Here is a 14,350-nt window from a genome sequence, read left to right on the forward strand (position 1 = left end):
GTGGTACCTGATAGTCAAAGGAGATGCTGCCTCTGTGGGATCATTTCCCCTTTGGGAATGGTGTTTGCTGCATAGGGGGCAGCGGACAGTTATCCAGGACCTTTCTTACCCCAAGATGGTTGGCCATAGGTGGGTTGGTCTCTTCTGTAGCTTGTGAGACTCCCCTCGAATGGACAGAGGAGTCAGCTCAGTTGGGGCAGTGGTGAGGGGCAAGGTGGCACATGGCCAGCTTTTCTGGGCGCTGGTAAACCCTGGTGCAAAGTGGTCTCTGCACCTTCTAACAGTGAAGACAGTAAGTCTGGGGGTGTCTGCTACCTGACCCACGTGAGAAATGGTGCGCACTAAGCAGGCACAGCCAAGCCTGCTTGCAATAGGGCCCTGGGGACTGAACTGGAGGATGCCCACTCCTTGCTGAGCAGAGGGGTTAGAGAAACACACGGCAGCGATAAGTAGTGGCCATTGGAGACACCAAGGCCGCAATGGAGGGCAAGATCGATGCAGTGGCCTTGGCCCTTAGATCACCGCAAATTGGTGGACAGAGTGCGGGAGATGGAAACTGCAGGGCAACAGTTGCAGCCCATGGCCACAGAGCACGGAAAACAACTGCAAACCCTGTGGCAGAAAATAGGGTGGTTATGAGAGAGTGGAAGACGCGGAGGGTCGATCCCAAAGTAACAACGTCCGAGTGGTGGGCCTCTCAGAGCAAATTGAGCAATGCCAGTGTGGACCTATAAATAGAAAACTGTCTTTTTTTTTTTTTTAACAGTCGAAAGGGTCCATAAAGTGCTGGGTGGCTCTCCGAGATAGGGCGCCCCCCCAAGGGCAGTGGTAGTCAGACTTAATTATCGAGATAGGGATGACATCCTTAAATGAGCCTGTGTGCACACACCCTGGCAGGTGGAAGAGGGGGTCAGTAAACATATACCCTGATTAGACTCAGATGGTCCAGCACCTGCTAGAAACATTTATGACAGTGAAACAACAGATGCAGGCCTTAAACTTGAAATATGAGCTCCTCTTCCCTGCCAAACAGAAAGGTGGACCAAGACTGCACCCACTTCTTCACTTCAGCAGCAGAGGTTTGGACTTGGCTGGATGGCAAGGGCTGCAGTCGGAGGACTGGGAAGGAAGTTCCAGGACAGGAGGACTGGTGGCACACAGACATAAATCCCACCATGGATCAGAAGCACCTTTGAAGAAGGCTCAAGTGGCAACGGAAAGGGTGAAGATAGTGGCAAAAAGAGGCTGCAGGTAGGGACTGGGAGGCCAATCTGGCTGAGCCCAAAGAGGCTCAGGTACCAAGGGTCTTGGGCACATAGGGCCAACGTTGGTCACAACTCCAGCTGGGGGGCTCGTGAGCAGTGGTTCTTTGTCTGGCAGAGTTATGTTGTGAAGACTCCTCGAGATTCTTGGTTCCTGTACAAAAAAGGCTGCAGGTGGCAACTGGGGGACCAGTCAGGCTAAATCCAAGTTGAGGTTCAGCTACAGAGGGTCTCAGAACCTCGTCTGCACCATTGGCCCTCTTCAACTTGGGCGGGGAGGCTTGGGTGCAGTGGTGCTGGTGTGGGTCCTGTCTTTCTGTTGTCAGGCTTTCCACGGTCCGGGGCTCTCATAGTCCTTCTTGGGTACCTGCAGGGTGCAGGGGAGTAGCTCAGCTACTCCACAGAAGATGCTAGTTGTTCCTTGATGTGCTTGCAGTCCTCCTAAAAATTTGAAGACAGAGCAGCTCCAGTTGACTTTGGCGCAATCGTTGACGACAGCAAGCAGGCAGGGTTGGTGACGAGTCAGTTGCTGCTCCTCAGTTCGTGCTTTTTGCAGCTCTGCGGTGTCCTCCTTCTGAGGTCAGTAGAATCTATTTTCTTGGTGCCAGGGGCTCTCCTAAATACTAGATTTAGGAGTGCTACAGGGAGGGAAGGGTACCAGTCAATGGGCTACTTACCCTTGAGGTCACTACACCACCTGTATGACCACTTTTTGTGGGGAACGGGCAAAACCCTGTCCCAGAGTTCCTAATTGTTCCATCACCAAGATGGCAGAAATGTTCTTAGAGTGGGGCACATCACACAGCACACCTTAGGGGTGTGTCTGACCTGGGCTTACCTCCCAGCTTAGCTGATTTCCTGCCTGCCCTAGTGCCAAATGGGCCTCAGGGCAGGGGGTGGCATCCTGTATTTCTGTCTGGGGATGTTGTGGTAGCATTTCAAAGGTGGCACAGACTTTCAAGTCCCTGGCCTTAGTATGATAAATAACCAGCCATCCTTCTGGAGGGGATGTGACCACCTTCCTCCGAGCAGGCATTGTTTCTGGTCTCCCGAGAGCGAGGGATATCACATTCAGGGGTTCAGAAACCTGTCTGTGGTGGCAAACTGGACTGTACACTAGAGGACTAGTAGGTTTCCCTCTGGGTGCCAGTAATAATAAACCTGTCACTGGAATCAGTGTGGGTTTATTAATATGAGGTCTTTGTTACCATAGGTTTTAACGAAGCCATTATGTAGCTGGGAAACTTGTTTTGACCAGTGTCCAGTACATGCCTTAAGATGGCTTCCCTGCTCATTTGTAATGTCTTAAGAATTGACTTCATCACAGGGGCATATATGCTCACGCAGATATGTCCACACATGTAGAGTACTGCACCCTGTCTTAGGGCTGTAAGGGCTGCTGTTGGGGTGACTTACATATATTTCATGCAGTGTCTGCAGGCATGACACACAGGATGTGTGCCATGTCTTGTTTTCACTTTTGTCTGCACCATATCACACAGCCTGCAATGGCAGTCTGCATGAGTATGGTGAGGGGTCCCTTAGGGTGGCATAATACATGCTGCAGCCCTTAGGGATTTTCATTAGTACCCAGCCCCTATGTACCAGGGCACCATTTACTAGGAACTCACAGGGGTCCTTAAGAGATCACCAATTGGGGTACAACTGCACAGTCTTGGGGAAAGATCTGGCACTGGGGACCTCGCTAGCAGGAACCCAGTGCACTTCTATCAAAATTGCATCAAATATCAGGCAAAAAGTTGGGGTGACCATGTCAAAAAGGGGCACTTTCCTACATTGTTCACTACCAGGATGGGCAAGGAGACATTAGGATAGAAACGAGTTTCCTCATATACCACATCCTAAATGAGCTGTAATGACTATCTATAACTGATTGCTGATTTCAGTGTTCTAGTATTTAGTTGTACAATGCTGTTGTAACACTGTCAACCAAAGGATTCCCACCCTGACAACACAGTATTTTTAAGCATGTGAATTAACAATCAAACCCTCGAAAAGTATGAGCAATCTAAAGTACCCTACACATGTATACAAAATATGCAATTTGCAGGCTCTCAGTTTTCCCACATCCATTATTTGGGTGATGCCCAGAATGACTTATGAAAGTTGGAGGTGGTCTAAGGAACAATCTTTGCAGTTTTCGGAAATTCTTATGGCAGATGTCTTAGCACCTGGTGTTGGGGGATGAGAGGGATATTTCTCTATGCTGCAACCTGAAGGATAACAGAGCGAGGACTCCAAGGCCCTTTTCAAACCTTTACACCAGCAATAAAATCTACAGTTGTGGACCTCATGCAACTGCATGTCATTCCAAAACACGAGCTACTCCCATTCTGTGTTACCTTTCTGTAACAGCCGGCAGGATGAAGAACATCCACAGGTGGATCCCAAAGACCAGTATAACCTGGAAAATCAGCTTCCCCAGAACAGTCTTACGCAGGTAAAGAGCACGGTCGATCACCATGGTGGAGAACTGGATGAGCAGCATCACCAAGAAGGCCTCAGGCACTTGGTCATCCGAAAGCGAAGAGGCAATATCAGCAGCAGCAGAGTGTTTCTGATGTGCAAGAGAAAACAAAAATTTAAGCAACCATCCAACAGAGAAGAAAAGCAGCAGAGGGTGTGCCAAAGCAAAAGAAAAGAAGAATCTTTGATCTTTAATGGCAAAGGAAAACAAGAATTTTCTATCTTTAATCCTGAATGGGTTGTGAAAAATATTTGGCATTAGTAAAGAAGCACTATGCAGCACACATCCAACATCGAGGCTTGCTGGTTGGGACATTCTCTACTCATCTGTGCCTGGTGTAAAATGAGCTCCTAATGAACTCAGAATTGCCTTCCAAGAGGGCTGGGCTGGCCATTTTGCTACTCTGGCATTTCACTGGTAGGCTTCAGAGTAGGGGGCTGCTTTCAGAGCAGGATGGGTTGCTATGACCAAACCATGTCCACATTGTAATACTCTAGGTACGGCCTTCTGAAGGGTGGGACTAGTCTCAACATTTTTGTAAGGGCTGATTTTGATTTCCAGTCTGGAACTGGCTCCCATCTACACCCACTTCAGCTGTAATCACTGGGTGCCAATAAATTAAAGGCGTATATGAAGATAAATATGTAGTTTGTGTTTTGCCAAGAGTGGTAAAAGTGGAGTCTCTGGAAGTGACTGAGTACTAGGAGATATTATATATCCTACAAAAAATAATGCACATCAATAGACACTATTGGAAAGATTCCCTGTTGCCTCTTTTGTAATGATCATTATGCATCCCAAGCTGTTATGTGCCAATCTATCAAGCTGGAGCACCAGTGATGTGGTAGGTGGGGGATAGTAATTCTGGAGAAATCCGGCTTCTAAATATATAAAATATATAACATTCTTGTGCTAAAACTGAAAATTCATGCAGCACCTCGGCTCGGCAAGTAGTGCATGGTTTGGAAATGGACGATAGAAATAGTGTCACGAGTCTAAGCAGGCCACAAGGACATCTTTTGATGCAAACATCTTGAAGATGCAGATGGTTTTACCTTCTAGTTGGCTAAATAAATGATCAGAACGATCTGTGGTCTGCAGTGCTTAATTTGAGCCAGTGACTGCAGGTTATGGGCATTGCCATTCATTATTGGGGGCCAAGATCTATTTTTTTATCGTCAGACTTTGACCAAGCTCAAGAGAGATAAAGGAAGAAAGGGGAAAGAAGAAGGAAGAAAAAGATAGAAAAACAAACATTTACAAAGGAAGAAAGTATAGGTAAAAAGAACCCATGAGTGTGATGAAGAGATAGGAACTGCAGGGTGGAGGAAGAAAGGGACATAGGGTGTAATCAAGGCTAGGCAGCGTGGCTATTCAGCAGCTCCAGGGTTCAGCAACGGGTTTCTCAGGAAAACGGTGGACCCACTACACATTTTTTGAAAACAATAAGGCACTGCTACTCTGTATATATAACATACGGTTAAGGGATATAGCATTATGTCAGTCAAATAAAACCGTGATCTACTTACAACATACAGAACTCGTTTCCATTTTGACACCATTCTAAGTACCCTTTCTATCTAAACCATTAGTAGACATTCAGTTGTTCAGGATTTTGTTTGCAGATTGTTTTTAAGATTATTTTGTTTCTTTGAAGGCAGAGGTGTTGGGAGGCATGACTAGGAAAAGAAGCACACCTGCATACAGTAAAAATGACAGGGAAAGAACTTCATCACTATTGGCAAATGTAATGGAGAAGGAAGATGACCAACCGCGAGTGATGGAAAGATCACATTGACCATTTATAAATCAACTGAATTCTTCATTGGAACAGATAAATGTCAAAGAAACGCATGACAAAACGTCAGTTAAAAAGCTTGAGAAAGATTATGTGAACATTATAAAAATATCACTTTGAATGAAAATGTTTCACTCTTTAATACGTTGTTTCAAACTCAAAACACAATATGAATTATACGTTTTGTTTTGATGTTGTTTTGGAAAGTGCCTCGGTCCCATGCTGATTATCAAATTTAGCTAATATCTGCACTGCCAGTTGATGATCGTGGTCTCATTCTGGAAGAGTTTGCTGAAATTATCACTACTCGCGTGTTAATACTGGTCATAAGGATATGCCTAAAGATCAGTGCTAGATATTGCAAGTGGTTAATACAGCTGATAATTGTCATGACAATGGTAAACAGAATACTCTGTTTCAGCAGTTAAGATTGCTGTATGTGGTACCACAGTCAGCAAGCTTTTCCCTCTGCAATGTTAAGGAATCAGCATGGACTGAAGGGGCTGTGGCAGAGACAATATGGCAAATAGCCCCTAGCCATTACCCAAGTCTGTATTGACAGTGCCTCGCCTCCATATTAGCCACAGCTAGTTATGATTTTGACACCGTTAAAGACCATACTACTACTGATATTGTCTACAATGACAGATACAGTAATTTTGAGATAGTCCTACTTCCAGCAATTAGTAAATTGGTGGTTGTAAGGAAATGCCTCCTTGGCATGGTTACCCCCTGACTTTTTGCCTTTGCTGATGCTATGTTTTGAATTGAAAGTGTGCTGAGGCCTGCTAACCAGGCCCCAGCACCAGTGTTCTTTCCCTAACCTGTACTTTTGATTCCACAATTGGCACACCCTGGCATCCAGATAAGTCCCTTGTAACTGGTACCTCTAGTACCAAGGGCCCTGATGCCAGGGAAGGTCTCTAAGGGCTGCAGCATGTATTATGCCACCCCAGAGACCCCTCACTCAGCACAGACACACTGTTTACCAGCTTGTGTGTGCTAGTGAGAACAAAATGAGTAAGTCGACATGGCACTCCCCTCAGGGTGCCATGCCAGCCTCTCACTGCCTATGCAGTATAGGTAAGACACCCCTCTAGCAGGCCTTACAGCCCTAAGGCAGGGTGCACTATACCATAGTTGAGGGTACCAGTGCATGAGCACTGTGCCCCTACAGTGTCTAAGTAAAACCTTAGACATTGTAAGTGCAGGGTAGCCATAAGAGTATATGGTCTGGGAGTCTGTTTTACACGAACTCCACAGCACCATAATGGCTACACTGAAAACTGGGAAGTTTGGTATCAAACTTCTCAGCACAATAAATGCACACTGATGCCAGTGTACATTTTATTGTAAAATGCACCACAGAGGGCACCTTAGAGGTGCCCCCTGAAACTTAACCGACTATCTGTGTAGGCTGACTGGTTCCAGCAGCCTGCCACACTAGAGACATGTTGCTGGCCCCATGGGGAGAGTGCCTTTGTCACTCTGAGGCCAGTAACAAAGCCTGCACTGGGTGGAGATGCTAACACCTCCCCCAGGCAGGAGCTGTAACACCTGGCGGTGAGCCTCAAAGGCTCACCCCTTTGTCACAGCACCGCAGGACACTCCAGCTAGTGGAGTTGCCCGCCCCCTCCGGCCCCGGCCCCCACTTTTGGCGGCAAGGCCGGAGAAAATAATGAGAAAAACAAGGAGGAGTCACTGGCCAGTCAGGACAGCCCCTAAGGTGTCCTGAGCTGAGGTGACTCTAACTTTTAGAAATCCTCCATCTTGCAGATGGAGGATTCCCCCAATAGGATTAGGGATGTGACCCCCTCCCCTTGGGAGAAGGCACAAAGAGGGTGTACTCACCCTCAGGGCTAGTAGCCATTGGCTACTAACCCCCCAGACCTAAACACGCCCTTAAATTTAGTATTTAAGGGCTCTCCCTGAACCTAGAAATTAGATTCCTGCAACAACAAGAAGGACTGCCTAGCTGAAAACCCCTGCAGAGGAAGACCAGAAGACCACAACTGCCTTGGCTCCAGAAACTCACCGGCCTGTCTCCTGCCTTCCAAAGAACTCTGCTCCAGCGACGCCTTCCAAAGGGACCAGCGACCTCTGACTCCTCTGAGGACTGCCCTGCTTCGACGACGACAAGAAACTCCCGAGGACAGCGGACCTGCTCCAAAAAGACTGCAACTTTATCCAAAGGAGCAGCTTTAAAGAACCCTGCAATCTCCCCGCAAGAAGCGTGAGACTTGCAACACTGCACCCGGCGACCCCGACTCGGCTGGTGGAGAACCAACACCTCAGGGAGGACTACTCTACGACTGTGAGTACCAAAACCTGTCCCCCCTGAGCCCCCACAGCGCCGCCTGCAGAGGGAATCCCGAGGCTTCCCCTGACCGCGACTCTCTGAAACCTAAGTCCCGATGCCTGGAAAAGACCCTGCACCCGCAGCCCCCAGGACCTGAAGGACCGGACTTTCACTGCAGAAGTGACCCCCAGGAGTCCCTCTCCCTTGCCCAAGTGGAGGTTTCCCCGAGGAAGCCCCCCCTTGCCTGCCTGCAGCGCTGAAGAGATCCCTTGATCTCTCATTGACTTCCATTGCGAACCCGACGCTTGTTCTAACACTGCACCCGGCCGCCCCCGCGCCGCTGAGGGTGAAATTTCTGTGTGGGCTTGTGTCCCCCCCCGGTGCCCTACAAAACCCCCCTGGTCTGCCCTCCGAAGACGCGGGTACTTACCTGCTGGCAGACTGGAACCGGAGCACCCCCTTCTCTCCATTGAAGCCTATGCGTTTTGGGCACCACTTTGAACTCTGCACCTGACCGGCCCTGAGCTGCTGGTGTGGTAACTTTGGGGTTGCTCTGAACCCCCAACGGTGGGCTACCTTGGACCAAGAACTGAACCCTGTAAGTGTCTTACTTACCTGGTAAAACTAACAAAAACTTACCTCCCCCAGGAACTGTGAAAATTGCACTGTGTCCACTTTTAAAATAGCTATTTGTGAATAACTTGAAAAGTATACATGCAATTGAAATGATTCAAAGTTCCTAATGTACTTACCTGCAATACCTTTCAAACAAGATATTACATGTTAAATTTGAACCTGTGGTTCTTAAAATAAACTAAGAAAAGATATTTTTCTATACAAAACCTATTGGCTGGATTTGTCTCTGAGTGTGTGTACCTCATTTATTGTCTATGTGTATGTACAACAAATGCTTAACACTACTCCTTGGATAAGCCTACTGCTCGACCACACTACCACAAAATAGAGCATTAGTATTATCTCTTTTTACCACTATTTTACCTCTAAGGGGAACCCTTGGACTCTGTGCATGCTATTCCTTACTTTGAAATAGCACATACAGAGCCAACTTCCTACAGTGGTGAAGCATGTAACACCTGCGCTAGTTTTTACTACTGTGTTAATCCAGCATTATTACTGTTGTAATCCAACAGAATGTTTTTTGCCGGGAGACTTTTCCCCTTATAGAACAAGCAGCATCCTACTGCCGGTGTTATTTCCCATTCTTCCTTTGTCTGAATGTCAGGTAAGTTTTTGAAAATAACTCCAATGAATGTTCTAGTTAAAACAGGAGAAATTAAAAGATTTAGTTTCTAACAATGAAAGACATTACTGGGTTTAAACAGCCAAAGAATGTCAATGGGGCAATAAGAATTAAACAAATTTAAAATAAATATGTGTAATCAAACTTACTAGAAATACAGCAAAAAAGGGGTTTGACTAGAAGTGGTTTTATTTTTTAATTGTGAATTCGAATAAGCCACTTGCTGGTCACAGTGTACCCCTGTGTGCAGAAATAAATGCAGGTGTGTGTGTAGAGGTAACATGTGGACATTGCAGTTCTATTAGTGAAGATAAGGTCAGGCCAGTGGTATTTTGGCTTCTATTTGTGATAATGTATGTAACATTGGTAAACTTGTTGTGGTGACCAACAGCTAACCACAGAAACAATTCTTTGCCTATGTTCTGTACTGTGCCTCACGTTCTTCAGCTGTTTTAGCAATCTGAGATTAGCCAGCTGGGAACAGAGATGCATATAAGTGAGAGATGGCAACACCGATGAACCACCTATGTCCATGTATGTGATCACCTGGAGCAACACCATTATGCTGATTGAGCACTAAATTTAATATTTACCTCAACTTGCCATTACCTCAACGTGGCTTTGGCACCCAGCACCTCCATATAGTGAAATAAGGAGGTAGCCAGAAGGAGCGACTACTAGATTGTGCTAAATTACAAGAAAAAGTCCAGGAAACTGCTATGATCAGTGTAATGGCCATTCTGATATACTAGTCAGTCAATTAAATAGAGCAGAGATTGTCTCATATTGTTGCCTGTAGGGAGCACGCTTATGAAGTCCTATTGCAGGGAGAGGTGCTATAAGACTGACTTCTTTTTACTAGAGTAAGTGATTTCAGTCACTAGTCAGTTTACAATGCAATCCTTTTCCTGCTGAAGCTTTCTTTCATACAAGAAATAAATGCAATTTGGCAGCACCTACAAAGACTTTTTTCTTACTCGCCCTATTTCCCCTTTGTTCAGAGTTCTGCTAAGGACAAAATGGGCATATGCAGAAGCTAATATGTTGTCCAAGTTTCAAACACTGAAAGCTAGGTAGATGAGGAATGGCTATTTGGAAAAACTAGAAGCCAAATCTGATGTAGGCTCTCCCACTGAAGACAGGGCTGGGCTGCTGGTGGTATGTAGGTCTGTTTTTATGTGAATGTGTTCTAGGCATGGTAAAATGGTCAGAATACTGTGGTGTAGCTGATATAATTCGATGCCTGAACCATGCTAGAGTGCTCTTTTGTATATTATAAGATTATGAGAAGGTACTTAAGATTCTTGATTTACCTATGTTTAATGTTTATTAAGGGCATTGTTGTAAAATTATAAAGTGGATGTGAGGGTCAGCACGTGTTTATTAACTAAGTATATGCAATGGTGGTCCTAAGTCAATGTTATGTTATGGTAGGTTATCTTCTGTCATTTTTGGTTATGTTATGTATATGTTATATTATGTGTTATGTTATGTTACGCAGATTTGAGGAGAGCACTATCACCCAGGAAGTTATCCTAGTGCTGAGCCAGTGTGAATCTAGACAAGCCTAGGGCCTAGCGTGACTTCTCTAAAAGCCTGGTCTTCAGCATCTCTCAAAATTCAAGAAGTGAGGAGGCTCTTACGTGTAGTGGCAGGACATTTCACGCTTTAGGAGCAATGTGAGAGAAGGGTCAACTGCCGGATCTGGTTTTCCGTGTGCGTGGGATGTGTGCAAGTAGGAGTCTAGAAGAGCAGAGGAGTCTAGAATGTTTGTAAAAGCAATTGCGATAGTTGAGGTATGCTGGGTCAGTGTTATCTAGTGGTTTGAAAGTGAGGGTGAGGAATCTGAATTGTGCTCATTTATCTATGGCAAATCCAATGGTGTGGGAGCTTGACCGTGATTATGGAGTTCTGAATTGATATGGCTTAGCTTGAAAAACTAAAAAAGAAAAAACTAAAATAAAGAGTTCCATTACATATAATCTCTTTAGTTATGTATCCAGTGGCTCACTACGGATAACAATGGGAGATGGATACTGACTGACGACCATGCAAGTGTGGAAGCCCGGGGAATGGATGGTAGTGTCCATAGAAGAAGAAAAATACCATACTTACAAGAAATGATTCATACATGGATAGGAGCATGAGAGCAGTGTTTACGAAGGGGATAGTGGCAACGTTTTAACAGAGCTCTCTTTGAAATGGTTTTAGAATTCACACCAGTGCTTAATTTGTAAACAAAAACGTGCTGGTGCACAAAGTCCTCCTCTTAAACACGCGGCTGCTGCAATTAAATGGGTGAACACGGAATACTGAGGCAGGTAATCCTGAAGCCATTACTGGCCTCTTCAATCCATATAAAGCCACTCCCTGCCCCTTCAGCTCCCTCTAGCAGCTTTCCACTTTCTCCCTCTGTGACGCTTTTTCCTTTTTCCCTTCATCCGTCTTTCCCAAATGTGTCTTTTGCTCGCAGCAAATGCTTGAGGCATAAGAATAAGCCCCGGCCCTCAAAAATAAGTGCCGGTGCTCAGCACCGGAAACAACAAGCACACATTAAGCACTGATTCACACAAACACACAACACACACACACACACACACACACACACAATGACTGCCACTAAACCAGAATGAGCTTCACCTGGGGTTTTCACTGACGGCTTCCATTAATTGCAGTGATAACTAGAAAAAGGAATTCCACAGTAGAGGGGCTGGTACTTTATAACCTAGTGCCTTTGGCAACCTTGCTAAAAGGGAGGCACTTCCTGAGGTTTAGCCTTTGTATACTTAAGAGGCAGTGGCTTTTGTATTTTATATCACGTTAGATATAAGCAAAGGCCATCAATTAACCAAATCAAGATAGTCACAAGTCCTACCTTTGTAAATGTGGCTTAAAGCTATGTGTTCTTATATCTCATCCTTTGATTCCATCTGTGCTCCTCTTCCGCATAAAAGGCAGTTCATCTATGAATTGCAGAACACAATAACTGTGGTTGGGAAGTACGGACTTACCCCAAATGCCCAGAATCCAAATATGATGATCACAAAGTCCACCACATCGGCAAGGAACATCAGGGCGTAGACATCAGTGGCGGCCCGGTACTCTGTATGTAAAATGTCACGAAAGAAGCCTTTCACAGGCCGGTAGATACTCTGGGCTCTAAAACAGGCAGAATGAGATACACTTCATCAGTAAAAGAAAAGGTACCCCTACTAGAATCATAGAAGTGCCATGCAAGTGTGACTGTGAGCAAGGGCACATTCTTTGCTCACTTTAAGTATACCGCAGCTGAAAGAAACACATTTAAAAAAAGGGCATAGAACTCCAGGAGAGGTTTACACTTATTAGACTCCGTGTTGTCATGTTTCCAGCCTACTACTAACATATCAGATTCATATAAAAACTACACACAAAACACCCATAGGATAGACAAGTATTCTACTTATAATTTATTTGTTAATTTAATTGTTTGAAACAGGAAACAGCTATTACTATGCAGCTGTTTCCCCAACTAGCCTTTACCAGGCATGTGTTACCACACCTGCGTCATTACAACGAATAGCTTTTACCACGCATACCATTATAACGATTGTAATGGCATGCACTGTAAGGACTATGCGTTGTAATGATGGTGAAGGCTATTGACATTGTTAGAGGTAATGGAAAGATCATTCAGTTTCCTCAGAAGAGCTGCAACGCACCTTAGGAGTAAGGTATGGGGTATTGGGTCTGGGGGTGAGGGGTACTGCTTTAGGGAGAGGGCAGGGAGTTAGGTTTTAGTGTGGGGTAGGTTTTCAAGATTAGGGTGGGGGGATTGGGTCTGAGGGTGGGGGAACTGTTTTAGGGAGGGGTGGGGGTGGTTTTCAGGCTTCGGGGGGGGGGGTGTTGGGCCTGTGGGGTACTGTTTTAGGGAGGGGGCGGAGGGGTTATGTTTTAGGTTGGGGTGGTTGTCAGGTAAAGTGCAGAGGGTGGGTTGGGCTTGGGGGTGGGAGACTGTTTTGGGGAGGGGGCAGCGGGTGGGGGTTAGGTTTTAGGGCAGGGGTAGGTTTTCGGGATTAGGGCGGGGGGTCTGGGGGTGGGGGTACTGTTTAAGGGAGGGACAGAGGGTTAGGTTTTAGGGTGGGGTTGTTTTTCAGGCTTTGGGGTATTGGGCCTGTGGGGGTACTGTTTTAGGGAGGCGTGGAGGGGGGATATGTTTTAGGGTGGTTTACAAGTTAGGTGCAGAGGTGGGTTGGGCTTGGGGAGGACTGTTTTAGGAAGGGGGTGGGGTAGGTTTTCAGGATTAGTGCGGGGATTGGGTCTGGGGGCACTGTTTTAGGGAGGGACGGGGTTTTAGGTTTTAGGGCGGGTGGTGGTTTTTGGGCGTGAGGGGTTTTGGGCTGGGAGAGGGGGACCTTTACCACACATATGCCTTTAAAACACATGCTTTTACAACATAATTTGTTGTAAAGGCATGCGTGGTAAGGCATATGATTAGTAATGTCATTCTTGTTGTAAAGCACTTGTGGTAACGACGTGCGTTGCAACGGAATGCATGGTTCCAACATACAACTGTTTGAAACACACTAAGCAACTGCTTAGCAAGGGAAGGCACAGAAGCTGACAAACTGGTAAGCAGATCAACCTCTTCTTGGCCAATTTGAAGCCACATTTGCAGAGATTATGATTACCTATTGGCATTCAGATTTTGTCAGAGTTTGAACAACATGCAAATGTGGCCCTGTCTCTTTTAGGAGGGGTGAGGAGAGTGTCCTAATCATACTCTATTAAGAGGAAAGGTCTCTGAAGAATCAGTTTGTTCTGGAAATCAACCAAAATGAGCTGGGGGCAATCCCTAAACTGATACATTCCAACATGACAAATAAACAAAATGCATTTGATCCTTATCTTGATCCACTGTAGTTTAGACTTAACTCAAGAAAGGGAAAGGCACCAGAAAGGGTTGGACCTGGGAGAGATTGCTTACATGGTAAAGAAGAAGACTTTGATTTTCACCCCGGCTGCCTTCACCTTGCGTCCAGTCCTGCCCTTTTCGACAACTTCTGCTTCTGTCTGTGGCTTGTCACACTCTGAGAATACACAGCAATAAAGGGGACAGAAGATTGGAAGGTGGTTTGCCGACACACATGAAAATTATTTTGATGTTCAAGTAAAGAGTGGTCTCTTAATGTTACAATACAACGTCTACAGATTAAAAAAAAACATTATTATTGGTTCTCCATTGTGGGAATCTTTAGTGAAC

General features: G+C 45.7%; 1 protein-coding gene across 4 annotated transcripts in view; it reads right to left on the reverse strand.

Annotated features, from left to right (window-relative positions):
* PIEZO1 (piezo type mechanosensitive ion channel component 1 (Er blood group)) overlaps nucleotides 1–14,350 on the reverse strand; it is a 742,509-nt gene that overhangs the window by 50,313 nt on the left and 677,846 nt on the right. For all 4 annotated transcript variants that reach the window (XM_069215849.1, XM_069215848.1, XM_069215845.1 and 1 more), the window contains 3 exons: nucleotides 14,075–14,177; nucleotides 12,120–12,267; nucleotides 3,626–3,840 (listed from right to left, as the gene is read on the reverse strand). In XM_069215849.1, the coding sequence (XP_069071950.1) occupies nucleotides 3,626–3,840; nucleotides 12,120–12,267; nucleotides 14,075–14,177 (466 nt within the window). The remainder of the gene's footprint in view (nucleotides 1–3,625; nucleotides 3,841–12,119; nucleotides 12,268–14,074; nucleotides 14,178–14,350) is intronic.

Source organism: Pleurodeles waltl, chromosome 12 (assembly GCF_031143425.1).
Source record: "Pleurodeles waltl isolate 20211129_DDA chromosome 12, aPleWal1.hap1.20221129, whole genome shotgun sequence".
NCBI lineage: Eukaryota > Metazoa > Chordata > Amphibia > Caudata > Salamandridae > Pleurodeles > Pleurodeles waltl.